This window comes from Oncorhynchus masou, chromosome 33 (assembly GCF_036934945.1).
Source record: "Oncorhynchus masou masou isolate Uvic2021 chromosome 33, UVic_Omas_1.1, whole genome shotgun sequence".
Taxonomy (NCBI): Eukaryota; Metazoa; Chordata; class Actinopteri; order Salmoniformes; family Salmonidae; genus Oncorhynchus; species Oncorhynchus masou.
The window spans coordinates 19,825,811-19,852,661 of record NC_088244.1 but is presented as its reverse complement, the minus strand read 5'-3'; the positions used below and the strand labels follow the sequence as shown (position 1 = coordinate 19,852,661).

Genomic DNA, 26,851 nt, shown 5'->3' with positions numbered 1-26,851 from the left:
GACACAGTCGCACCACGCATGGACACAGTCGCACCACGCATGGACACAGGCGCACCACGCATGGACACAGGCGCACCACGCATGGACACAGGCGCACCACGCATGGACACAGTCGCACCACGCATGGACACAGTCGCACCACGCATGGACACAGTCGCACCACGCATGGACACAGTCGCACCACGCATGGACACAGGCGCACCACGCATGGACACAGGCGCACCACGCATGGACACAGGCGCACAACGCATGGACACAGTCGCACCACGCATGGACACAGTCGCACCACGCATGGACACAGTCGCACCACGCATGGACACAGTCGCACCACGCATGGACACAGGCGCACCACGCATGGACACAGGCGCACCACGCATGGACACAGGCGCACAACGCATGGACACAGTCGCACAACGCATGGACACAGGCGCACAACGCATGGACACAGTCGCACCACGCATGGACACAGGCGCACCACGCATGGACACAGTCGCACCACGCATGGACACAGTCGCACCACGCATGGACACAGTCGCACCACGCATGGACACAGTCGCACCACGCATGGACACAGTCGCACCACGCATGGACACAGTCGCACCACGCATGGACACAGTCGCACCACGCATGGACACAGGTGCACCACGCATGGACACAGTCGCACCACGCATGGACACAGGCGCACCACGCATGGACACAGGCGCACACACACGCAACTTCATGCACACACTTTGTTCTTGTCATTGAGAGGGGAAGTAGAGTAAGATTATGAATCCCTCTTAACCAATTACTTGTTGTTTTCCCATTACTGACACTCATCACGATAGATTATGAATTATCCCACCATGCTTTATTTCTCAATAAAATCTCAAATGGCAAGTACTCTCAAGTGAGCAGTGTGCTTCTATCACACTGCTCACCCAATAATAAGAAAAGCTAATGTGATTATGCTAATGTGGTTATGCTAATGTGATTGTGTGAAGGAGCAAGTAATCAGTTGTAACACATTTCTTCACAATTCATATTTATCACTCTTTTATAACATCAACACCTTAAACAACCCTGACTCAGTCGCAGCCTGCTTTGTCAACTTCCAGAAGGCTGACAGACAGTGAAATGTCCTTTTAACACACGTGACATGTGACAAAATCTTCAGATAGTCGACATGCTGCTGTCACCCGGTGAAAAATATATTATTTTCATCTGTGTGTCATGAAATAGTTGCATTTGTGATTGAAATGCTGATTACGTAGCACAAATAAACAGTATTGTCGTAACACGTGTCAGAGTAGTGACATTCTGTCTGTGGACAGTGGAGCCAGTTCCAGTTGTGATTGATCATTCTCTGCCTTGCTACATTCATGCTGTGCTTAACCTCGTCCCCAGGCTATTATGCACAGTGCATATAAGCCTGGTACATCAACGATTCAAAGTTGGCCTTACTGGGAGTGACCTTAGAATTCTAGTATTTGTCATAAAATGTTTGCGAATCACACAACTATGAGGCGTGGCTCTGTTCATGAGATATTATAGCGTACAGGGGAGGGTTAGGGGGAAGGTGTTGTGGGAGATGATTGGTTGGTAGGTTATGCCGATTAAGGCAATGCCTATGTGCCAGGAGTTTCTCCTGGTCTTTTTGTAATGGCTAACGAAGGCCAAGTTTGGCACGTTGGTCCACCAGACTCTTTGTGCATTTGGGCGGAAGTGTCTGGGAACGAGATTATGTTGAACTGGAGTGGATGTGTGTTTTCTTATTTTCTCCAGATACATGATAGTGGAACATGCTCAAGTGTTTTTATTCAATATGCATTGTTGAAAGGGTGAAGCAATCGTTTTGTGAATGTCCCACACTCACTTTATGCAGTTTTTATTTTTATTTTCTCTTAAGTATATAGAGGACATAGTCTCAGTTTTGACTTCAGAGACCGTGACATTTCCCCTTCTCTCTCTCACCTCTGAGATTCTTAACGAAGTCCTCCAGCTTCATCTTCCTCTCTGGCTTGACGTTGGGGCTGTACATATCCGTGTTGAGGAGGATGATGGCGAAAGCCAGGATGAAGATGGTGTCAGGGTTCCGGAACTGGCGCACCACCGTGGGGTTACAGATACAGTAGCGCTGACTGGAACACAGACAAACAGGAAAGAGAGATGACATCACATGTCAGAGATTGAAAGAGTTATGGAGACTTTTGATATAGAGAGCCATCATAGAATGCAGCAGAATGTTAAAAGCCTTATAGTCCACACAATGTGGACATTTGTCTTGTTGACTTGCTGGTGAAAACATGTTCAGGCCAGGATATAATGCATCAGAGGATGGTCAATAACTGTCACCATGGTGTGTGTACCATGCCGTCATATTGCAGTATCGTATGTGTACCATGCCGTCATATTGCAGTATCGTGTGTGTACCATGCCGTCATATTGCAGTATCGTATGTGTACCATGCCGTCATATTGCAGTATCGTGTGTGTACCATGCCGTCATATTGCAGTATCGTGTGTGTACCATGCCATCATATTGCAGTATCGTGTGTGTACAATGCCATCATATTGCAGTATCGTGTGTGTACCATGCCGTCATATTGCAGTATTGTGTGTGTACCATGCCGTCATATTGCAGTATTGTGTGTGTACCATGCCATCATATTGCAGTATCGTGTGTGTACAATGCCATCATATTGCAGTATTGTGTGTGTACCATGCCGTCATATTGCAGTATCGTGTGTGTACCATGCCATCATATTGCAGTATTGTGTGTGTACCATGCCGTCATATTGCAGTATCGTGTGTGTACAATGCCATCATATTGCAGTATCGTGTGTGTACCATGCCATCATATTGCAGTATCGTGTGTGTACCATGCCATCATATTGCAGTATCGTGTGTGTACCATGCCATCATATTGCAGTATCGTATGTGTACCATGCCATCATATTGCAGTATTGTGTGTGTACCATGCCATCATATTGCAGTATCGTGTGTGTACCATGCCATCATATTGCAGTATCGTGTGTGTACCATGCCATCATATTGCAGTATCGTGTGTCTACCATGCCATCATATTGCAGTATCGTGTGTGTACCATGCCGTCATATTGCAGTATCGTGTGTGTACCATGCCGTCATATTGCAGTATCGTGTGTGTACCATGCCGTCATATTGCAGTATCGTGTGTGTACCATGCCGTCATATTTCAGTATCGTGTGTGTACCATGCCGTCATATTGCAGTATCGTGTGTGTACCATGCCGTCATATTGCAGTATCGTGTGTGTACCATGCCATCATATTGCAGTATCGTGTGTGTACCATGCCGTCATATTGCAGTATCGTGTGTGTACCATGCCATCATATTGCAGTATCGTGTGTGTACCATGCCGTCATATTGCAGTATCGTGTGTGTACCATGCCATCATATTGCAGTATCGTGTGTGTACCATGCCATCATATTGCAGTATCGTGTGTCTACCATGCCATCATATTGCAGTATCGTGTGTGTACCATGCCATCATATTGCAGTATCGTGTGTGTACCATGCCATCATATTGCAGTATCGTGTGTGTACCATGCCGTCATATTGCAGTATCGTGTGTGTACCATGCCATCATATTGCAGTATCGTGTGTGTACCATGCCATCATATTGCAGTATCGTGTGTGTACCATGCCGTCATATTGCAGTATCGTGTGTGTACCATGCCATCATATTGCAGTATCGTGTGTGTACCATGCCATCATATTGCAGTATCGTGTGTGTACCATGCCGTCATATTGCAGTATCGTGTGTGTACCATGCCATCATATTGCAGTATCGTGTGTGTACCATGCCATCATATTGCAGTATCGTGTGTGTACCATGCCGTCATATTGCAGTATCGTGTGTGTACCATGCCATCATATTGCAGTATCGTGTGTGTACCATGCCATCATATTGCAGTATCGTGTGTGTACTAGTCCTTTAGCCAACATGGTGTTGTGACCAAAGCTATCAGTGACTTGCATTTCCATGACTTTGGTCAACGTCAGAGCAACTCTATTTGAAAATGTAATACAAAATAGCAAATAACAACGTCTCTCTCTGACATATTTTCCCAAAATATTGTGCAGTACTCTAGCCATTACAGTAATGCTAAAACAGATCTGTGTACCCCTCTTGGCCAAACCCCTTCAGTATATGCTTCTCTCACCGGTATTTATCTTTATTCCAGTACATCCTTAACATATGTCCTCTGTTGTCTCACCTGTAGGCTTCAATCAGGCGCTCCACCTTCTGGGCCTCTCCCTGGACCCGGATGTGATTCTGGAACTTCCTCAGTGCCTCGTCCAGCTCCATCGACGAGAAATCCATCTCATCTACCACACAGCTGGAACACACAACCAACCACACAACCAACAATTAATTCACTAACCCAAAAATATATTGTTGATCAATGATTTGTCTAGTGTCTCATTTACTTCCCAGATTTAAAAAAAAACAGATCACAGGGGCATTCTCTGCACAGCAGTTCAAGATTTGTCTAAATCTGACAGGTAACTCCCTAATAGTCCTTTGATAATGACACAAAACACATTTGAGAGGCCAAGTGTGAGGAGCACCAGATTGTTCTTAAATGTGGAGATCTGTGTGTTTGAGATAGGGTGACTTTGGGGGTTTTCTAGTCCTATTGACACAGTCAGTCATCTCTATCGCCTGTAGCATGTTAATGAGTCCAGCCTGTCCCTCCCTCTCTCTCTCTCTCCCTGAGCAGCAGAGTGTGGACATTCTACCAGGCTGGCCCAAAGCCACAGATATACAAAGTTGAAATAAAAAATAAAATAAAATAAAATGTGTTCGTCACGTTCACAGCAGGTATAAAACGTGCGGTGAAATGCTTGCGTGCTCGCTTCCTCAACCCTGCAGTACAAATCAGACATCTTTGTTTAATATGTTGAATTTTAATGGCCACAATGTTAGTGCCAAATGTTCCAAAGCAATAACCTCTCAGTTAGGAGAAACATCTGGAGCAGTCAGTGTGAAGATGGAGGATAGTTTGCTGAAATCTGTACAGTTCATGGCCTGTCCTACAGTATAACATTGCCTTGCACAGTATCTCCAGTATATATTGCCTTGCACAGTATCTCCAGTATATCTCCAGTATATCCAGTGCCTTGCACAGTATCTCTGTGCAAGGCACTGGAATAACAGGGTTATTCCCTTGTGACCTCGCACTCCATGGTGGATTGATAGAGTATAAAGAGTGTCCAGAGATTTTCCTGGTCAGGTCACATGACCTGGCCTTTAAAAATGACCAATTAACAGTACTCACTCCAGGACGTCTCTGTTGAACTGTTTCTGCCGGTTGCCCAGGAACTCTCCAATCATCTGCCTGCTCAGGCCCTTTCTCTGAAGCAGGAAGTGAGCCACACCCACAGGCGTGTCTGGGACGAACCCTCTCTCAGTCAGGTACTGGACACCCTTTTCTGGCTTCCTGCAGAGACACACATATATAACCAGGCGTGTCCTTATGCAGCCTATCCAATCATTTTACAGAGCCAAGTGTGGTGTTTGATTCTGACTGATAGGAAGTGTCCTCAGCAGGAAATGGTGGTTAATCATATTTAGCCAAGGCACAGAAAATGGAGCAACACTGTCTGGCTGTATGTAGTAGAGGATAAACAGATGGACTGTAAAATAAGTTGAATAAGTAGACATAAATATGCAAAGAGATGACACAAATGCCCAAATATATGACTTAGCCTATAGGCCTATCTTACACAAATGCATTTTCAATTTTTCCATTTTAATAGATCCTCTTATCCTCAACATGAATTAAACGTATATTGTGTGGCACTCATACAACCGTGATTACTGTAGGTAGGTCACCTCGGTTCAACTACCAGGACCACTCTACAACATCAACAGCTCATTGACCCCAGCTCATGACAACAATCAGTGGTCAGCCACGTCAGCACTTTGTCAGAGCCGAGCACCTACTTGTTGAAGAGGTTCAGGCCGATGCGATAGTGCCTCTTGCGGATCACATCATTGCTGAAGACCGGTGAGTCCCAGCTGTTGCGTGTCTCTTTGTGATACGTCTGCTTGCTGAGTGTCTGTTCCCTCAGGCTGTCCCGGGACGACGACTCAGAGCTACAGTTGATGGTGTCGTTGGAGTTAGACGTGCTGTTGATGCTGTCGTTGTCCCCATCCGAAAAGTCAGACTCAGACTTGCTCTGCCGGTTGGCCGAGCCGTTGATGGCCAGGTGGCTCTCCAGCGCCCTGTGGCGGTGGCGGAGGGGTGCCTCGTCGTCCCGGGAGGGCCCTCGTGGGGGCGGGCCATGAGAGATGTGTTTGGGGCTGGCCTGGGAGGATGCCACGATGTGCCCTCCCCCGTGAGACTCGTAGACAGGTGGACGTTTGATGGAGCTGCGGTCAGAGCGGTCGCTGTGTTCGGCAGAGCTGTCGCTGGGCGGCTCGATGGTCAGCAGGGGGAGGTGGAGCCTCTGTTCCTGGCACTCCAGGGAGGGAGTGCTGCGGCAGCTGGTGTCCGTGTCATGCTCCTCATCCTTGGGGTCCAGTGGCCAGTAGTCCTGGGAGGAGTTGGCCGAGCGCAGGCGGAGGTCTGACTCAATGCTAGAGGGCTGGTCACCAGACCCCCGCGACAGCCCCATGGAGGGAGACAGTTCCTCCTCGTCAATAAACAGAGTCACATCGCTGTAGGATGCCATCATGTCCTCTCGCTTGCGTCCCGTCGCCCCGCGGTGAGGCTTCACCTGATAGGCCACCTCCCTCTCCACTTCGGGGTAGCCCAAGGCCTCTGGGTCATGACCCTCATCGCCCTGCAGGCTGCGGCAGTTCAAGGCGTCGTCGATGGACTCGGCCAGAGACTTGACCTGCCTGGAGAAGGCGTCCTCCAGCTCTGTGATGGCATCCGTTAGGTGGTTCTGGGAGGCCGGGTGTGATGCCATGTTGGCCTGGTGGTGGACCTCCATGTCCCCACACTCTGACTGTACCAAGGCCAGGGGGGTGCCGTCATTTGTCAGGGACACTTGTTTCCCCTCAAAGTAGGAGCTGTGGACTTTCTCAGGGCCCTCGAAGGAGAACTGCATCCTCATATTGGACAGGACGATGCGTCGGGACATGCGATTCTCAGACATACAACTCCTGAGACGTTCAAAGTTTTTGTTCATCTGGTACTGACGGAAGGCTGTCTGGATGGTTCGGGCCGCATGCCGGGTTATGAAGCGTCCGCCATATTTACGCTCCAGCATCTCCACCTGACGGATAATAACATAATGATTATAACACAACAGCCCTTCACAAATGAGGACCCATGCTCATACACACGTGGGACTGAATTGAGCTTGTCGAGGGACAATTACTATAATTTGATAGTCATACAAATGTACAGGATGAGCAGAGAACCTGTAGTAAATGCTTAGTTAGGGTGTGTGTAGTGTGGTCAATGATACAGTCGTTCAGTAGGGGAGATATTAGGTGACGACATCTGTATAGATGTTGATGAGTGTCTCTGCAGACAATCAGACTGGGGCCAGGGTACTCTACCTGTTTGTCCTGGAGGTCAGCCGACAGCTCATAGCCCTCTGAGTGTGAGCGGGAGCGTTTGATGGCCTCTTCCTCTGCCTGCTTGCGGAGGATGGACTGGGAGTGCTGGAGCTTGGGCCTGCGGGGAGGTCGCTGGGGGCCGGGCTGCACTCCGTGGCCGTAGAGGGGGCCCTCGAAGCGGTCTGGGCTGATCACTGGGCCCCTGTAGCTGGCTCCACCGTCGCTCTCACTGGGCCGCGCATCCCCCTCCACACTGCAATAACAGACACACAGAGATACACAGTTACTCTACTGCAATGACACAGACAGAAAGAGTTTCTCAAAGTTTTCATCCGCCTCCACACTGCAGTGATAGAGAGAAACACAGTCATTCAAAGCTTTCATATTCTGTGCCCATCCACTGGTCTCCCAGTACTCATACTATACTGACACTCATCAAGTAGTCATCTCATCCATTACTCCTCTAGAACCTATTCAGGACAGTAAAGTACAACCACCACCAACATTGACCATTCAGTACTCATTTGGAACTGTCATTCTTTCATTTTTTTTTTCACCTTTATTTAACCAGGTAAGCCAGCTGAGAACAAGTTCTCATTTACAACTGCGACCTGGCCAAGATAAAGAAAAGCAGTGCGACACAAAACAACAACAGAGAGTTACACATGGAATAAACAAACATACAGTCAATAACACAATAGAAAAAAAGTATATATACAGTGTGTCCAAATGAGGTGAGATAAGGAAGGTAAGGCAATAAATAGGCCATAGTGGCAAAATAATTACAATTTAGCAATTAAACATTGGAGTGATAGATGTGCAGAAGATGAATGTGCAAGTAGAGATACTGGGGTGCAATGGAGCAAAATAAAAAAAATAATTAACAGTATGGGGATGAGGTAGTTGGATGTGATCTGTGAGCTGCTCTGACAGCTGATGCTTAAAGTTAGTGAGGGAGATATGAGTCTCCAACTTCAGTGATTTTTGCAATTCGTTCCAGTCATTGGTAGCAGAGAACTGGAAGGAAAGGCGGACAAAGTAGGAATTGGCTTTGGAGGTGACCAGTGAAATATACCTGCTGGAGCGCGTGCCATGGGTGGGTGATGCTATGGTGACCAGTGAGCTGAGATAAGGCGGGGCTTTACCTAGCAAAGACTTATAGATGACCTGGAGCCAGTGGGTTTGGCGACAAATATGAAGCGAGGGCCAGACAACGAGAGCATACAGGTCGCAGTGGTGGGGAATATATGGGGCTTTGGTGACAAAACGGATGGCACTGTGATAGACAGCATCCAATTTGCTGAGTAGAGTGTGTACATGACTTTAACCCCTGTGCTGATGAATAAGTTCAGGAAATGTCTGTGAATCAAGTCCTCACAGCATGAATTCCAACTAAGCTGTTGATGTCTAAATGAAAACAGCCAAATAAAACAGTGTGGGCTGAAGTCCATGTTTCTGTGTGTTTAAAAACGTAATTACAGAGCCAATAGTGCATAGATGGTGGTGGAGCAGCATTCAGACAGACCACGACTCACACGGGTCATTTCTCAAAACTGCTGACACTACCATTTCTAGACACAGCCTACATCAACTTCTCAACATCGTGCGCTGATTAAAAGTGCATGTAAGTGGGTCGGCCATGATTACTATTTGAAATATGACTGTAACAGCCCCGTTCATTATCTAGTATTCAAAGAGAGTAACATGTCACCAAGCCAATCTCCATGAAAAGTTCAACAGTCAGCACATTTGTTGGTGTGATGACACAGTAAGAACCAAGTAGTGCAATCAACATGCAAACCCTTCAATCCAACCTTTGAAAGCAACCCTTCAACCCGGCAGGAAGTTAAACAGGAGAGGGTACTCACTCACTCTTACATACAACATTTGGAGAAGACTGCTGCTTCACACGCAGAGACCTCCTGTGCTCTATGAACTGCCAACTCTTCCTCCATACCTTGTCCACCATGTCTGACTGCCAACAGCAGTCCAGAGTTCACACTAATGACTGTATATATGAACACACTCAGAGCAGCTCCCTCCACAGTAAGTCTGCACCATGCAGTTCAAAGGTCAACCAGTGTGCAATGACAGTTGCAAACATCATTTGGCATATAGGAGCCTCAGTAAATATTCCAAAGTCCAGTTTGAGCTTACAGTGACAAGGTAAATACTGTATATAAAAATGTTAATCATTTGAAAAGTCTCAAATTGAAATCCATTCAATGAGTCAACATGGAAGGGGTGTTTGTGAGTGGGTGTGGCTTCCCCATATATAACTCCTGTCATGAACTCTTTCCATGGGAACTTTCCCTTTCCCTTTGTTTGGGTTTGAATAGTGACCTCATCTGTAGTTTACACCGGACAAACCCTGGATTCTTAGCTACATTCAACAACTTCCCCATCATACTGGAAGAAGGCTGCCAACAACTGAGTTATGGCCAGGGGAGTTCGTTATCGGTTGTACACTACAAACATAGAAATGAATAAGCTTTTAGTTACGATTTCATAGTTTAACAATGATGTTTCTATTTTCCATTACATGCAAAATCCGAAATTGTGATACTACTTAGTGTTTATATAATTTGATATGAAGACTATTAGTGAATTTAACCCATCTTACACCACACCCAAAGTACCAAATTAACAAGCAAGGTTGTTTGCCTATATCATCTGACCTAAAAACAGATATCAGTCACAGCTGACTACAGCCCGTGTTAATCCCCTGACCTTGACCACAGGGTATTTTCAGCCTTATAGAGAGATGACTGTAAAGAAAACTCACAACACACCCTTCTGCATCTCAAACACATACTGACACCATGTTAAGACCCTCAGTCAAGGTTTAGCAGGCCCTCCAACTGCCTGATTAAAATGTAGGGGCCTTCTGACTTCGAAATGGGCACTACCACTACTAAGATATGCACCACAGCTTTTTTTCACCTTTATTTAACCAGGTAGGCAAGTTGAGAACAAGTTCTCATTTACAATTGCGACCTGGCCAAGATAAAGCAAAGCAGTTCGACACATACAACGACACAGTTACACATGGAGTAAAACAAACATACAGTCAATAATACAGTAGAAACAAGTCTATATACGATGTGAGCAAATGAGGTGAGATAAGGGAGGTAAAGGCAAAAAAAAGGCCATCGTGGCAAAGTAAATACAATATAGCAAGTAAAACACTGGAATGGTAGATTTGCAGTGGAAGTGCAAAGTAGAATTAAAAATAATGGGGTGCAATGGAGCAAAATATATAAAGAAATAAAATAAATACAGTAGGGAAAGAGGTAGTTGTTTGGGCTAAATTATAGGTGAGCTATGTACAGGTGCAGTAATCTGTGAGCTGCTCAGACAGCTGGTGCTTAAAGCTAGTGAGGGAGATAAGCGTTTCCAGTTTCAGAGATTTTTGTAGTTCGTTCCAGTCATTGGCAGCAGAGAACTGGAAGGAGAGGTGGCCAAATAAAGAATTGGTTTTGGGGGTGACCAGAGAGATATACCTGCTGGAGCGCGTGCTACAGGTGGGTGATGCTATGGTGACCAGCGAGCTGAGATAAGGGGGGACTTTACCTAGCAGGGTCTTGTAGATGACCTGGAGCCAGTGGGTTTGGCGACGAGTATGAAGCGAGGGCCAGCCAACAAGAGCATACAGGTCGCAGTGGTGGGTAGTATATGGGGCTTTGGTGACAAAATGGATGGCAGTGTGATAGACTGCATCCAATTTGTTGAGTAGGGTACTGGAGGCTATTTTGTAAATGACATCGCCGAAGTCGAGGATTGGTAGGATGGTCAGTTTTACAAGGGTATGTTTGGCAGCATGAGTGAAGGATGCTTTGTTGCGAAATAGGAAGCCAATTCTAGATTTAACTTTGGATTGGAGATGTTTGGTGTGGGTCTGGAAGGAGAGTTTACAGTCTAACCAGACACCTAGGTATTTGTAGTTGTCCACGTATTCTAAGTCAGAGCCGTCCAGAGTAGTGATGTTGGACAGGCGGGCAGGTGCAGGCAGCGATCAGTTGAAGAGCATACATTTAGTTTTACTTGTATTTAAGAGTAATTGGAGGCCATGGAAGGAGAGTTGTATGGCATTGAAGCTTGCCTGGAGGTTGTTAACACAGTGTCCAAAGAAGGGCCAGAAGTATACAGAATGGTGTCGTCTGCGTAGAGGTGGATCAGAGACTCACCAGCAGCAAGAGCGACATCATTGATGTATACAGAGAAGAGAGTCGGTCCAAGAATTGAACCCTGTGGCACCCCCATAGAGACTGCCAGAGGTCCTGGACAGCAGACCCTCTGATTTGACACACTGAACTCTATCAGAGAAGTAGTTGGTGAACCAGGCGAGGCAATCATTTGAGAAACCAAGGCTGTCGAGACTGCCGATGAGGATGTGGTGATAGACAGAGTCGAAAGCCTTGGCCAGATCAATGAATACGGCTGCACAGTAATGTTTCTTATCAATGGCGATTAAGATATCATTTAGGACCTTGAGCGTGGCTGAGGTGCACCCATGACCAGATCTGAAACCAGATTGCATAGCAGATAGGGTATGGTGAGATTCGAAATGGTCGGTAATCTGTTTATTGACTTGGCTTTCGAAGAACTTAGTAAGGCAGGGTAGGATAGATATAGGTCAAAGTAGTTTGGGTCAAAAGTGTCCCCCCCTTTGAAGAGGGGGATGACCGCAGCTGCTTTCCAATCTTTGGGAATCTCAGACGACACGAAAGAGAGGTTGAACAGGCTAGTAATAGGGGTGGCAATAATTTCGGCAGATAATTTTAGAAAGAAAGGGTCCAGAATGTCTAGCCCGGCTGATTTGTAGGGGTCCAGATTTTACAGCTCTTTCAGAACATCAGCTGACTGGATTTGGGAGAAGGAGAAATGGAGAAGGCTTGGGCGAGTTGCTGTGGCGGGTGCAGTGCTGTTGACCAGGGTAGAGGTAGCCAGGTGGAAAGCATGGCCAGCCGTAGAAAAATGCTTAATGAAATTCTCAATTATAGTGGATTTATCAGTGGTGACAGTGTTTCCTATCTTTAGTCCAGTGGGCAGCTGGGAGGTGTTGTTCTTATTCTCCATGGACTTTACTGTGTCCCAGAACTTTTTTGAGTTAGTGTTGCAGGAAGCAAATTTCTGTTTGAAAAAGCTAGCCTTAGCTTTTTTAACTGCCTGTGTATAATGGTTTCTTGCCTCCCTGAAAAGCTGCATATCACGGGGGCTGTTCGATGCTAATGCAGAACACCATAGGATGTTTTTGTGTTGGTTAAGGGCAGTCAGGTCTGGGGAGAACCAAGGACTATATCTGTTCCTGGTTCTAAATTTCTTGAATGGGGCATGCTTATTTAAGATGGTTAGGAAGGCATTTAAAAAAATAACCAGGCATCCTCTACTGACGGGATGAGATCAATATCCTTCCAGGATACCCCGGTGTTAAGGGAATTTTTTTCTATATTGACTAATTATGTATACATTTCAATCAGGATGTACTAATCAGAATACAATTATGCTACTGTACATGTATTAATTTTCTCTCTTGCTCCCATTATTGAATATAATGTAGTGAATGTAGTTGGGAGTTTAGTACAATGACTGTCTGTTCCTTTGTACAAATGAATGAACTATCTCCAGACTGTCTAGAATGCTTATCTAGACTGACTGACCTTGGCTCTAGGCGAGGAGGGAATGCTTGAGAACTATAGGGCCTTTCTACCAGTGTCAAGAAGAGACGGAACATTTAGAAAACGCTGACGTCATTTTCAGTTTATAACCTGTGGTAAAATGTGTATGAACTCAGTACTCTCTTGAATTAAAGGCTGTTACTTGACTTTTAAGACCGGGGCTCTGTCCATTTTTATAATATAAGGGTCATACAAATCCTTATGAATTGACAGAATGTTTAATTTTGATTGGGAATTAAAACAGAGGAATTAAATTCCTTCAACACCCGGCCAGGTCGATTAGAAAGGCCTGCTCGCTGAAGTGTTTCAGGGAGCGTTTGACAGTGATGAGTGGAGGTCGTTTGACCGCTGACCCATTACGGATGCAGGCAATGAGGCAGTGATCGCTGAGATCTTGGTTGAAGACAGCAGATGTGTATTTAGAGGGCAAGTTGGTTAGGATGATATCTATGAGGGTGCCCGTGTTTACGGCTTTGGGGAGGTACCTGGTAGGTTCATTGATCATTTGTGTGAGATTGTGGGCATCAAGCTTAGATTGTAGGATGGCTGGGGTTTTAAGCATATTCCAGTTTAGGTCGCCTCGCAGCACGATCTCTGAAGATAGATGGGGGGCAATGAGTTCACATATGGTGTCCAGAGCACAGCAGAGCTGGTCTATAGCAGGCGGCAACTTGTTTTTAGAGAGGTGGATTTTTAAAAGTAGAAGTTCAAATTGTTTGGGTACAGACCTGGATAGTAGGACAGAACTCTGCAGACTATCTTTGCAGTAGATTGCAACACTGCCCCCTTTGGCAGTTCTATCTTGTAGTTTGGGATGAAAATTTCAGAATTTTTGGTGGTCTTCCTAAGCCAGGATTGAGACACAGCTAGAACATCTGGGTTGGCAGAGTATGCTAAAGCAGTGAATAAAACAAACTTAGGGAGGAGGCTTCTAATCTTGACATGCATGAAACCAAGGCTATTACGGTTACAGAAGTCATCAAAAGAGAGCAAAAGAGGAGTAGTAGGATAAGGGTACGGCTAAAAGCAATGAGAACTGGTCGTCTAGAACGTCTGGAACAGAGAGTAAAAGGAGGTTTCTGGGGGCAATAAAATAGCTTCAATGTATAATGTACAGACAAAGGTATGGTAGGATGTGAATACAGTGGAGGTAAACCTAGGTATTGAGTGATGATGAGAGAGATATTGTCTCTAGAAACATAATTGAAACCAGGAGATGTTATCGCATGTGTGGGTGGTGGAACTAATAGGTTGGATAAGGTATAGTGAGCAGGACTAGAGGGTCTACAGTGAAATAAGCCAATAAACACTAACCAGAACAGCAATGGACAAGGTATATTGACATTAAGGAGAGGCATTCTTAGTTGAGTGATCAAAGGGGTCCAGTGAGTAATGAGGTTGGTTGGGGTCACGGCGATTCAGACAGCTAGCCGGGTCATCGGTAGCAAGCTAGCATAGGATGGAGGTCTGTTTTTAGCCACCTCGTGCGTTTCCGTCGGTAGGATTAGTGGGGTTCCGTGTGGTAGAGGGGATCAATCCAATTTGCAAAAAAAAAAATATATAGTTATAGAGGCCCAAGAATTTTTTTATTTTTTTTATCCGATAGGTCTATTCAGATAGCAGCCGATAAGAGAGCTAACGATTAGCGGGCCGCAGATGGGCGTTCAGGTAACGTCGCGACGGAGGAGCCAGCTGGATAACTTCCTCGGGCAGATAACGTCGGTAGTCCAGTTGTGAAGGCCCGGTGGGGCTCCGCGTTGGCAGTAAAACGGGTCCGGATAGGTGATTGTAGCCCAGGAGTGGTTGATGGAACTCTTCAGCTGGCTAGCTCCGGAATAATTTATGTTTGCTCCGGAATCGAAGTAAGCCGATAGTCACACGGATAGCAACTAGCTTGCTGCGAGATCCAGGTATAAATGTCCAGAGCTTGTGTTTGAAATCTGGGGACATGGAGAGAAATATAGGTCCGGTATGTTCTGGTCCAAGCCGCGCCGTACAAAACTGGTGATAGATTTTCGAGCTAAAGGATAGCTGATGACCACAAACCGTGGTTAGCTGAATAAATCAAATCAAATCAAATTTTATTTGTCACATACACATGGTTAGCAGATGTTAATGCAAGTGTAGCGAAATGCTTGTGCTTCTAGTTCCGACAATGCAGTAATAACCAACAAGTAATCTAACTAACAATTCCTAATCTACTGTCTTATACACAGTGTAAGGGGATAAAGAATATGTACATAAGGATATATGAATGAGTGATGGTACAGAGCAGCATAGGCAAGATACAGTAGATGGTATCGAGCACAGTATATACATGTGAGATGAGTATGTAAACAAAGTGGCATAGTTAAAGTGGCTAGTGATACATGTATTACATAAGGATGCAGTCGATGATATAGAGTACAGTATATACGTATGCATATGAGATGAATAATGTAGGGTAAGTAACATTATATAAGGTAGCATTGTTTAAAGTGGCTAGTGATATATTTACATCATTTCCCATCAATTCCCATTATTAAAGTGGCTGGAGTTGAGTCAGTGTCAGTGTGTAGGCAGCAGCCACTCAATGTTAGTGGTGGCTGTTTAACAGTCTGATGGCCTTGAGATAGAAGCTGTTTTTCAGTCTCTCGGTCCCAGCTTTGATGCACCTGTACTGACCTCGCCTTCTGGATGATAGCGGGGTGAACAGGCAGTGGCTCGGGTGGTAGATGTCCTTGATGATCTTTATGGCCTTCCTGTAACATCGGGTGGTGTAGGTGTCCTGGAGGGCAGGTAGTTTGCCCCGATGATGCGTTGTGCAGACCTCACTACCCTCTGGAGAGCCTTACGGTTGAGGGCGGAGCAGTTGCCGTACCAGGCGGTGATACAGCCCGCCAGGATGCTCTCGATTGTGCATCTGTAGAAGTTTGTGAGTGCTTTTGGTGACAAGCCAAATTTCTTCAGCCTCCTGAGGTTGAAGAGGCGCTGCTGCGCCTTCTTCACGATGCTGTCTGTGTGAGTGGACCAATTCAGTTTGTCTGTGATGTGTATGCCGAGGAACTTAAAACTTGCTACTCTCTCCACTACTGTTCCATCGATGTGGATAGGGGGGTGTTCCCTCTGCTGTTTCCTGAAGTCCACAATCATCTCCTTAGTTTTGTTGACGTTGAGTGTGAGGTTATTTTCCTGACACCACACTCCGTGGGCCCTCACCTCCTCCCTGTAGGCCGTCTCGTCGTTGTTGGTAATCAAGCCTACCACTGTTGTGTCGTCCGCAAACTTGATGATTGAGTTGGAGGCGTGCGTGGCCACGCAGTCGTGGGTGAACAGGGAGTACAGGAGAGGGCTCAGAACGCACCCTTGTGGGGCCCCAGTGTTGAGGATCAGCGGGGAGGAGATGTTGTTACCTACCCTCACCACCTGGGGCGGCCCGTCAGGAAGTCCAGTACCCAGTTGCACAGGGCGGGGTCGAGACCCAGGGTCTCGAGCTTGATGACGAGCTTGGAGGGTACTATGGTGTTGAATGCCGAGCTGTAGTCGATGAACAGCATTCTCACATAGGTATTCCTCTTGTCCAGATGGGTTAGGGCAGTGTGCAGTGTGGTTGAGATTGCATCGTCTGTGGACCTATTTGAGCGGTAAGCAAATTGGAGTGGGTCTAGGGTGTCAGGTAGGGTGGAGGTGATATGGTCCTTGACTAGTCTCTCAAAGCACTTCATGATGACGGAAGTGAGTGCTACGGGGCGGTAGTCGTTTAGCTCAGTTACCTTAGCTTTCTTGGGAACAGGAACGATGGTGGCCCTAACGATTAGCCAGTAAAGAAGCTAACTAGCTTCTGGCTAGCTTCTGGTTAGCTTCAGGCTACCTTCTGGTTAGCTTCTGGTTAGCTTCTATGTAGGATTACAGATTTCAGGTAAATAATACTTTCTTTAAAAATATATATAAATTGGTGAGGCGGGTTGCAGGAGAGTGTTTTGAAGATGAGTTTATGGAAAAGAAAAAATATTTATAAAAAGGTATGCGAAGAAAGTTGTAAATATATATATATATATATATATATATATATATACACACATACACACACACGGGACACGACAAGACGAGGACAAAAGACGTCTGACTGCTATGCCATCTTGGTGTGAGGGGAAGCTGAAGAGTCAGAGGGGTTAACACATGAAAGGCATAGAGAAAACGGCAAATGACATTTCGGTCTCAAAGGAGCACAATCGGTTTAAAACTTCTCTCAGAGACAAATTGTGCTTGTAAGCTCTTTTGTATTCGTTTAAGACACTCAACCGCCTCTCAACCAAGCAGTGGCCTGTGAGTTCTATAAACACGTAGATTGACGTGTCTCTACAGCGGCCAGCCAGACTGCCACCTAGCACATGGAGGAATGAGCTGAATACAGACAGAGAACGGCTATTCTTGTGAAGTACTGCAGAAAACTAGGGTTTTGCAGTGAGATTTAAAGTGACAGTTACAGATGAAGTCGGGAAGTTTACATACACCTTAGCCCAAATACATTTAAACTCAGTTTTTCACAATTCTTGACATTTAATCCTTGTAAAAATTCTGTCTTAGGTCAGTTAGGATCACCACTTTATTTTAAGAATGTGAAATGTCAGAATAATAGTAGAGAGAATGATTTATTTCAGCTTTTATTTCTTTCACCACATTTCCAGTGGGTCAGAAGCTTACATACTTAATTAGTATTTGGCAGCATTGCCTTTAAATTCTTTAACTTGGGTCAAACGTTTCGGGTAGCCTTCCACAATAAGTTGGGTGAATTTTGCCACAACTTTGGAAGTATGCTTGGGGTCATTGTCCATTTGGAAGACCCATGTGCGACCAAGCTTTAACTTCCTGACTGATTGAGATGTTGCTTCAATATATCCACATCATTTTCCATCCTCATGATGCCATCTATTTGTGAAGTGCACCAGTCCCTCCTGCAGAAAAGCACCCCACAACATGATGCTGCCACCCCCGTTCTTCACGGTTGGGATGGTGTTATTCGGCTTGCAAGCCTCCCCCTTTTCCCTCCCAACATAACGATTGTCATTATGGCCAAACAGTTATATTTTAGTTTCATCAGACCAGAGGACAATTCCTGAAAAAGTACGATCTTTGTCCTCATGTGCAGTTGCAAACCGTAGTCTGGCTTTTATAGGGCGGTTTTGGAGCAGTGACTTCTTCCTTGCTGAGTGGCCTTTCAGGTTATGACGATATAGGACTCGTTTTACTGTCCACATACTGTGGACATTTACTGTGGACACCTGTTTCCTCCAGCATCTTCATAAGGTCCTTTGCTGTTGTTCTGGGATTGATTTGCACTTTTCGCACCAAAGTACATTCATCTCTAGGAGACAGAACGTGCCTCCTTCCTGAGCGGTATGATGGCTGCGTGGTCCCATGGTGTTTATACTTGCGTACTATATTGTTTGTACAGATGAACGTGGTACCTGCAGGCGTTTGGAAATTGCTCCCAAGGATGAACCAACTTGTGGAGGTCTACAATGTTTTAACTGAGGTCTTGGCTGATATATTTGGATTTTCCCATGATGTCAAGCAAAGAAGCACTGAGTTTGAAGGTAGGTCTTAAAAGACATCCACAGGTACACCTCCAATTGACTCAAATTATTTCAATTAGCCTATCAGAAGCTTCTAAAGCCATGACATAATTTTTTGGAATTTTCCAAGCTGTTTAAAGCCACAGTGAACTTAGTGTATGTAAACATCTGACCCACTGGAATTGTGATACAGTGAAATTTTAGTGAAATAATCTGTCTGTAAACAATTGTTGGAAAAATTACTTGTGTCATGCACAAAGCAGATGTCCTGACCTACATGCCAAAACTATAGTTTGTTAACAAGACATTTGTGGAGTGGTTGAAAAACTAGTTTTAATAACTCCAACCTAAGTAAGTGTAAGTAAACCTCTGACTTTAACGCCGATACCGATCATTGGAGGACCAAATAAAGCCGATACCAATTTAAATCGGCCAATTTTTATTTATTTATTACAACAATACTGAATGAACACTTATTTAAACTTAAATATAATACATCAATAAAATCTATTTAGCCTCAAATAAACATGAGTCTTCAATATTGCCAGGTAATAAGTTTCAGGTTGTAGTTATTAAAGGAATTATAGGACTATTTCTCTCTATACAATGTATTTAATATACCTTTGACTATTGGATATTCTTATAGGCACTTTAGTATTGCCAGTGTAACAGTATAGCTTCCATCGCTCTCCTCGCTCCTACCCGGGCTCGACCAAGAACACATCGACAACAGCCACCCTCGAAGCAGCGTTACCCATCGCTCCACAAAAGCCGTGGCACTTGCAGAGCAAGGGGAACAACTACTCCAAGTCTCAGAGCGAGTGACGTTTGAAACGCTATTAGCGCGCACCTCGCTAACTAGTTAGCCATTTCACATCGGTTACACCAGCCTAATCTTGGGAGTTGATAGGCTTGAAATCATAAACAGTGCAATGCTTGAAGCATTGCGAAGAGCTGCTGGCAAAACGCACGAAAGTGCTGTTTGAATGAATGCTTACGAGCCTGCTGGAGCCTACCATCGCTCAGTCAGACTGCTCTATTAAATCATAGACTTAATTATAACATAACACACAGAAATACGAGCCTTAGGTCATTAATATGGTCGAATCCGTAAACTATCATCTCGAAAAACAAAACGTTTATTCTTTCAGTGAAATACAGAACCCTTCCGTATTTTATCTAACGGGTGGCATCCATACGTCTAAATATTCTTGTTACATTGCACAACCTTCAATGTTATGTCATAATTACGTAAAATTCTGGCAAATTAGCTCGCAAAGAGCCAGGCGGCCCAAACTGTTGCATATACCCTGACTCTAGGTGCAATGAATGCAAGAGAAGTGACACAATTTCACCTGGTTAATATTGCCTGCTAACCTGGATTTCTTTTAGCTAAATATGCAGGTTTAAAAATATATACTTCTGTGTATTGATTTTAAGAAAGGCATTGATGTTTATGGTTAGGTACACATTGGAGCAACGACAGTCCTTTTTCGCGAATGCGCACCGACTGCATCGATTATATGCAACGCAGGACACGCTAGATAAACTAGTAATATCATCAACCATGTGTAGTTATACAGTGCCTTGCGAAAGTATTCGGCCCCCTTGAACTTTGCGACCTTTTGCCACATTTCAGGCTTCAAACATAAATATATAAAACTGTATTTTTTTGTGAAGAATCAACAACAAGTGGGACACAATCATGAAGTGGTACGACATTTATTGGATATTTCAAACTTTTTTAACAAATCAAAAAATGAAAAATTGGGCGTGCAAAATTATTCAGCCCCTTTACTTTCAGTGCAGCAAACTCTCTCCAGAAGTTCAGTGAGGATCTCTGAATGATCCAATGTTGACCTAAATGACTAATGATGATAAATACAATCCACCTGTGTGTAATCAAGTCTCCGTATAAATGCACCTGCACTGTGATAGTCTCAGAGGTCCGTTAAAAGCGCAGAGAGCATCATGAAGAACAAGGAACACACCAGGCAGGTCCGAGATACTGTTGTGAAGAAGTTTAAAGCCGGATTTGGATACAAAAAGATTTCCCAAGCTTTAAACATCCCAAGGAGCACTGTGCAAGCGATAATATTGAAATGGAAGGAGTATCAGACCACTGCAAATCTACCAAGACCTGGCCGTCCCTCTAAACTTTCAGCTCATACAAGGAGAAGACTGATCAGAGATGCAGCCAAGAGGCCCATGATCACTCTGGATGAACTGCAGAGATCTACAGCTGAGGTGGGATTCTCTGTCCATAGGACAACAATCAGTCGTGTATTGCACAAATCTTGCCTTTATGGAAGAGTGGCAAGAAGAAAGCCATTTCTTAAAGATATCCATAAAAAGTGTTGTTTAAAGTTTGCCACAAGCCACCTGGGAGACACACCAAACATGTGGAAGAAGATGCTCTGGTCAGGTGAAACCAAAATTGAACTTTTTGGCAACAATGCAAAATGTTATGTTTGGCATAAAAGCAACACAGCTCATCACCCTGAACGCACCATACCCACTGTCAAACATGGTGGTGGCAGCATCATGGTTTGGGCCTGCTTTTCTTCAGCAGTGACAGGGAAGATGGTTAAAATTGATGGGAAGATGGATGGAGCCAAATACAGGACCATTCTGGAAGAAAACCTGATGGAGTCTGCAAAAGACCTGAGACTGGGACGGAGATTTGTCTTCCAACAAGACAATAATCCAAAACATAAAGCAAAATCTACAATGGAATGGTTCAAAAATAAACATATCCAGGTGTTAGAATGGCCAAGTCAAAGTCCAGACCTGAATCCAATCGAGAATCTGTGGAAAGAACTGAAAACTGCTGTTCACAAATGCTCTCCATCCAACCTCACTGAGCTCGAGCTGTTTTGCAAGGAGGAATGGGAAAAAAGTTCAGTCTCTCGATGTGCAAAACCTATAGAGACATACCCCAAGCGACTTACAGCTGTAATCGCAGCAAAAGGTGGCGCTACAAAGTATTAACTTAAGGGGGCTGAATAATTTTGCACGCCCAATTTTTCAGTTTTTGATTTGTTAAAAAGGTTTGAAATATCTAATAAATGTCGTTCCACTTCATGATTGTGTCCTACTTGTTGATTCTTCACAAAAAAATACAGTTTTATATCTTTATGTTTGAAGCCTGAAATGTGGCAAAAGGTCGCAAAGTTCAAGGGGGCCGAATACTTTCGCAAGGCACTGTAACTAGTGATTATGATTGATTGATTGTTTTTTATAAGATAAGTTTAAGGCTAGCTAGAAACTTACCTTGGCTTCTACTGCATTCGCGTAACAGGCAGGCTTCTCGTGAGGCAGGTGGTTAGAGTGTTGGTCTAGTTAACCGTAAGGTTGCAAGATTGAATCCCCGAGCTGACCAGGTAAAAATCTATCGTTCTGCCCCTGAACAAGGCAAGTTAACCCACCTTTCCTAGGCCGTCTTTGAAAATAAGAATGTGTTCTTAACTGACTTGCCTAGTTAAATAAAGGTGTATAAAATACATTTAAAAAAAATTGGCATCCAAAAATACAGATTTCCGATTGTTATGAAAACTTGAAATCGGCCCTAATTAATCGGCCATTCCGATTAATCGGTCAACCTGTAGTGTCTGCACTGACACTTTAAGCCCAGCTAAAATTCGCCCTTGGGGATACATAGGCTACACCTTGAGTTGATCTGAATGTATTTGTGTTGAACTGGATGTATTGAATTGATCCAAATGCATTGAGTTGATCTGAATGCATTGAGTTGATCTGAATGTATTGAGTTGATCTAAACGTATTGAGTTGAACTGAATCAAATGTAGTTCTAATAACTCATAGCAAGACAAAACTCTAAGACATAACTCGTAGTTACACACCATCCACAGCTTTCATACACACCAATTCTTCAACAGGGGACTATATCAGAGTAGATCCCTGTGACAGGTTAAGTGGATAACATTAAGTCTAACTCTCTGTTCTGTTGGGCTGAGACACCGAGGGTCACATTACCTTGACAGTAAACGAACGCTAACCGCCTCCCTCTGGGCATTAGATATACACACAGTGTACTGTATCTAGACAGTCTAGACCTGCAGACAGCTAGCTAGTGTTAAGATACACACAGAGGCCTATTTCCTGCATGCAGCACCAACACACCCAGAGTGAAATCACACTTGTTGCATAATCGCCGTGGGGACAAGTGTTCCCAACCATCTGTCATGGCAAACTGTGTGACGACGGACTTGTCCCCGAAGTGTGAGGCAGGTGCACCTAGTATCCTGCCACAGCACTACCAGAGAGACCGGCTATAACAATGCCTTTATTTTACTATGAATTTGACAGACCTGCGATTTTCATGGTTTCATCAATACAAATGATTTATTGTATTTGATATAGTCCATCATTTCATTTCAGGGGAATATTGGAATTGGTGGTTTCTCTGGCATAACAGACTATGATGAACTGAATAAACAGCTTCATGAAGCCCTGAACCGTCGGTGCTACAGTGAATCTCTTTCTGTCTATTGTTGCATGCGCTTCTCACAAAGACTGATCCTGTCAGAAATAAGCTTTGCTACAGAGATTTAGAATCTGGTTTTCTTAAGCTACTGTAAGAGTTTTCTGGGTTGTTCTTCACTGTATGACAGTAGTGGATATGGTTGCTTGACGGTGCATAATTCCCTCTCTTTACTGTGCTGGCCCTTTCCATGGAATACTGAAGTCTCTCATACAGTCTTATCCTCACTTCTCCACCTCCATCCATCACGCAACAGCACTCACTCTCCCTCGGACTCCAATTCTCCACCTCCAGCCATCACGCAACAGCACCCACTCTCCCTCGGACTCCAATTCTCCACCTCCATCCATCATGCAACAGCACCCACTCTCCCTCGGATTCCAATTCTCCACCTCCATCCATCACGCAACAGCACCCACTCTCCCTCGGACTCCAATTCTCCACCTCCAGCCATCACGCAACAGCACCCACTCTCCCTCGGACTCCAATTCTCCACCTCCAGCCATCAAGCAACAGCACCCACTCTCCCTCGGACTCTAATTCTCCACCTCCAGCCATCACGCAACAGCACCCACTCTCCCTCGGACTCCAATTCTCCACCTCCAGCCATCAAGCAACAGCACCCACTCTCCCTCGGATTCCAATTCTCCACCTCCATCCATCACGCAACAGCACCCACTCTCCCTCGGACTCGAATTCTCCACCTCCAGCCATCAAGCAACAGCACCCACTCTCCCTCGGATTCCAATTCTCCACCTCCAGCCATCAAGCAACAGCACCCACTCTCCCTCTGACTCTAATTCTCCACCTCCAGCCATCACGCAACATCACCCACTCTCCCTCAGATACTAATTCTCCACCTCCAGCCATCTCCCTCGGATTCTAATTCTCCACCTCCATCCATCTCCCTCGGATTCTAATTCTCCACCTCCATCCATCATGCAACAGCACCCACTCTCCCTCTGATTCTAATTCTCCACCTCAATCCATCATGCAACAGCACCCACCCTCCCTCGGATTATAATTCTCCCTCTTCAGCCACCAAAATGGTGTAAGTAAGGAGAGAAAGAGCAAGGAGAGAGAGAGAGACTCAACGTGCCGTCCTGCTGTTCTTTTCCTTGAAGGTCACCCCCCCCCCCACCTGTCAGGTCAGTCGTTCATGATGAGAGGAAGAGAACATAAAAAAAAGAACGAAGAAAAAGATGTGTTTTAGAAAGCAGATGTTTCAGGCTGAAAAGAAGGGAGAGGAGGAGAGGAAAGCAGGGCCTCATATGACATACAGTTGAAGTCGGAAGTTTACTTTTTCAACCACTCCACAAATGTATTGTCAACAAACTATAGTTTTGGCAAGTCGGTTAGGACATCTACTTTGTGCATGACACAAGTAATTTTTCCAACAAATGTTTGCAGACAGATTATTTCACTTATAATTCACTGTATCACAATTCCAGTGGGTCAGAAGTTTACATACACTAAGTTGACTGGCTTTAAACAGCTTGGAAAATTCCAGAAAATTATGTCATGGCTTTAGAAGCTTCTGATAGGCTAATTGACATCCTTTGAGTCAATTGGAGGTGTACCTGTGGATGTATTTCAAGGCCTACCTTCAAAACTCAGTGCCTCTTTGCTTGACATCATGGGAAAATCAAAAGAAATCAGCCAAGACCACAGAAAAAAATGTAGACCTCCACAAGTCTGGTTCATCATTGAGAGCAATTTCCAAATGCCTGAAGGTACCACGTTCATCTGTACAAACAATATACTGTAGTATGCAAGTATAAGCACCATGGGACCACGCAGCCGTCATACCACTCAGGAAGGAGGCACGTTCTGTCTCCTAGAGATTAACGTTGTAACGGTCGACGTTGGTGGAATTAGACCAAGATGCAGCGTGGGGTAGGTTAATCATATTCTTTAATGATAACAAGAAAGAGAGAACCAACGAAACGTACAGCCTTGTAGGGCTCAACAGCAACAATACAAGGATAAGATCCCACAACATAGGTGGGGAAAAAAGGCTACCTAAGTATGATTTCCAATCAGAGACAACGATAGACAGCTGCCTCTGATTGGGAACCACACTCGGCCAAACACAAAGAAATACAACACATAGAATGCCCACCCAAATCACGCCCTGACCAAACCAAATATAGACATAAAAACGCTCTCTAAAGTCAGGGCGTGACAAACATACTTTGGTGCGAAAAGTGAAAATCAATCCCAGAACAACAGCAAAGGACCTTATGAAGATGCTGGAGGAAACAGGTACAAAAGTATCTATGTCCACAGTAAAACGAGTCCTATATCAACATAACCTGAAAGGCCGCTCAGCAAGGAATAAGCCACTGCTCCAAAACCGCATAAAAAGGCCAGACTACGGTTTGCAACTGTACATGGGGACAAAGATCATACTTTTTGGAGAAATGTCCACTTGTCTGATGAAACAAAAATAGAACTGTTCGGCCATAATGACCATCGTTAGGAGGAAAAAGGGGGAGGCTTGCAAGCCGAAGAACACCATCCCAACCGTAAAGCACGGGGGTGGCAGCATCATGTTGTGGGGGTGCTTTTCTACAGGAGGGACTGGTGCACTTCACAAAATAGATGGCATCAGGAGGATGGAAGATTATGTGGATATATTGAAGCAACATCTCAAGATATCAGTCAGGAAGGTAAAGCTTGGTCGCAAATGGGTCTTCCAAATGGACAATGACCCCAAGCATACTTCCAAAGTTGTGGCAAAATGGCTTAAGGACAACAAAGTCAAGGTATTGGAGTGGCCATCACAAAGCCCTGACCTCAATCCTATAGAATATTTGTGGGCAGAACTGAAAAAGTGTGTGGAAGCAAGGAGGCCTACAAACCTGACTCAGCTACACCAGCTCTGTCAGGAGGAATGGGCCAAAATTCACCCAACTTATTGTGGGAAACTTGTGGAAGGCTACCCGAAACATTTGACCCAAGTTAAAGAATTAAAGGCAATGCTTCCACATACTAATTGAGTGTATGTAAACTTCTGACCCACTGGGAATTGGATGAAAGAAATAAAAGCTGAAATAAATCACTCGCTCTACTATTATTCTGACATTTCACATTCTTAAAATAAAGTGGTGATCTTAACTGACCTAAGACAGGGAATTTCTACTAGGATTAAATGTCAGGAATTGTGAAAAACTGAGTTTAAATACATTTGGCTAAAATGTATGTAAACTTCCGACTTCAACTGTAACTCCAGGAGAGAGGTTTTAATAACAACACATCTACAGACTACACTTGGTTATTTGAGTTATGACAAAAAATCCATTGTGTCCTTATCAGCCAACACGATACAGTGGTGGAAAGTACTTTAGTAAAAATACTTTACTAAAAATAAGTACTACTTAAGTAGTTTTTTGGGGTATCTGTACTTTACAAATCATATTTTTGTCAACTTTTACTTCACTACATTCCTAAAGAAAATACTGCACTTTTTACTCCATGCATTTTCCTGACACCGAAAAGTATTTGTTACATGTTGAATGTTTAGCAGGACAGGAAAATTGTCCAATTCATTCACTTCAAGAGAACATCCCTG

At 44.6% G+C, this 26,851-nt stretch overlaps 1 protein-coding gene across 8 annotated transcripts in view; it reads right to left on the bottom strand.

Annotated features, from left to right (window-relative positions):
- Nucleotides 1–26,851, bottom strand: part of LOC135527975 (IQ motif and SEC7 domain-containing protein 1-like) — a 260,372-nt gene that overhangs the window by 30,191 nt on the left and 203,330 nt on the right. For 7 of the 8 annotated variants that reach the window (XM_064956684.1, XM_064956690.1, XM_064956685.1 and 4 more), the window contains 5 exons: nucleotides 7,541–7,793; nucleotides 5,972–7,251; nucleotides 5,304–5,465; nucleotides 4,239–4,361; nucleotides 1,954–2,120 (listed from right to left, as the gene is read on the bottom strand). In XM_064956684.1, coding sequence (XP_064812756.1) covers nucleotides 1,954–2,120; nucleotides 4,239–4,361; nucleotides 5,304–5,465; nucleotides 5,972–7,251; nucleotides 7,541–7,793 — 1,985 coding nt within the window. Of the gene's footprint in view, nucleotides 1–1,953; nucleotides 2,121–4,238; nucleotides 4,362–5,303; nucleotides 5,466–5,971; nucleotides 7,252–7,540; nucleotides 7,794–9,408; nucleotides 9,559–26,851 lie in introns of those variants that run through there. The other variant, XM_064956686.1, reaches the window with a different exon arrangement.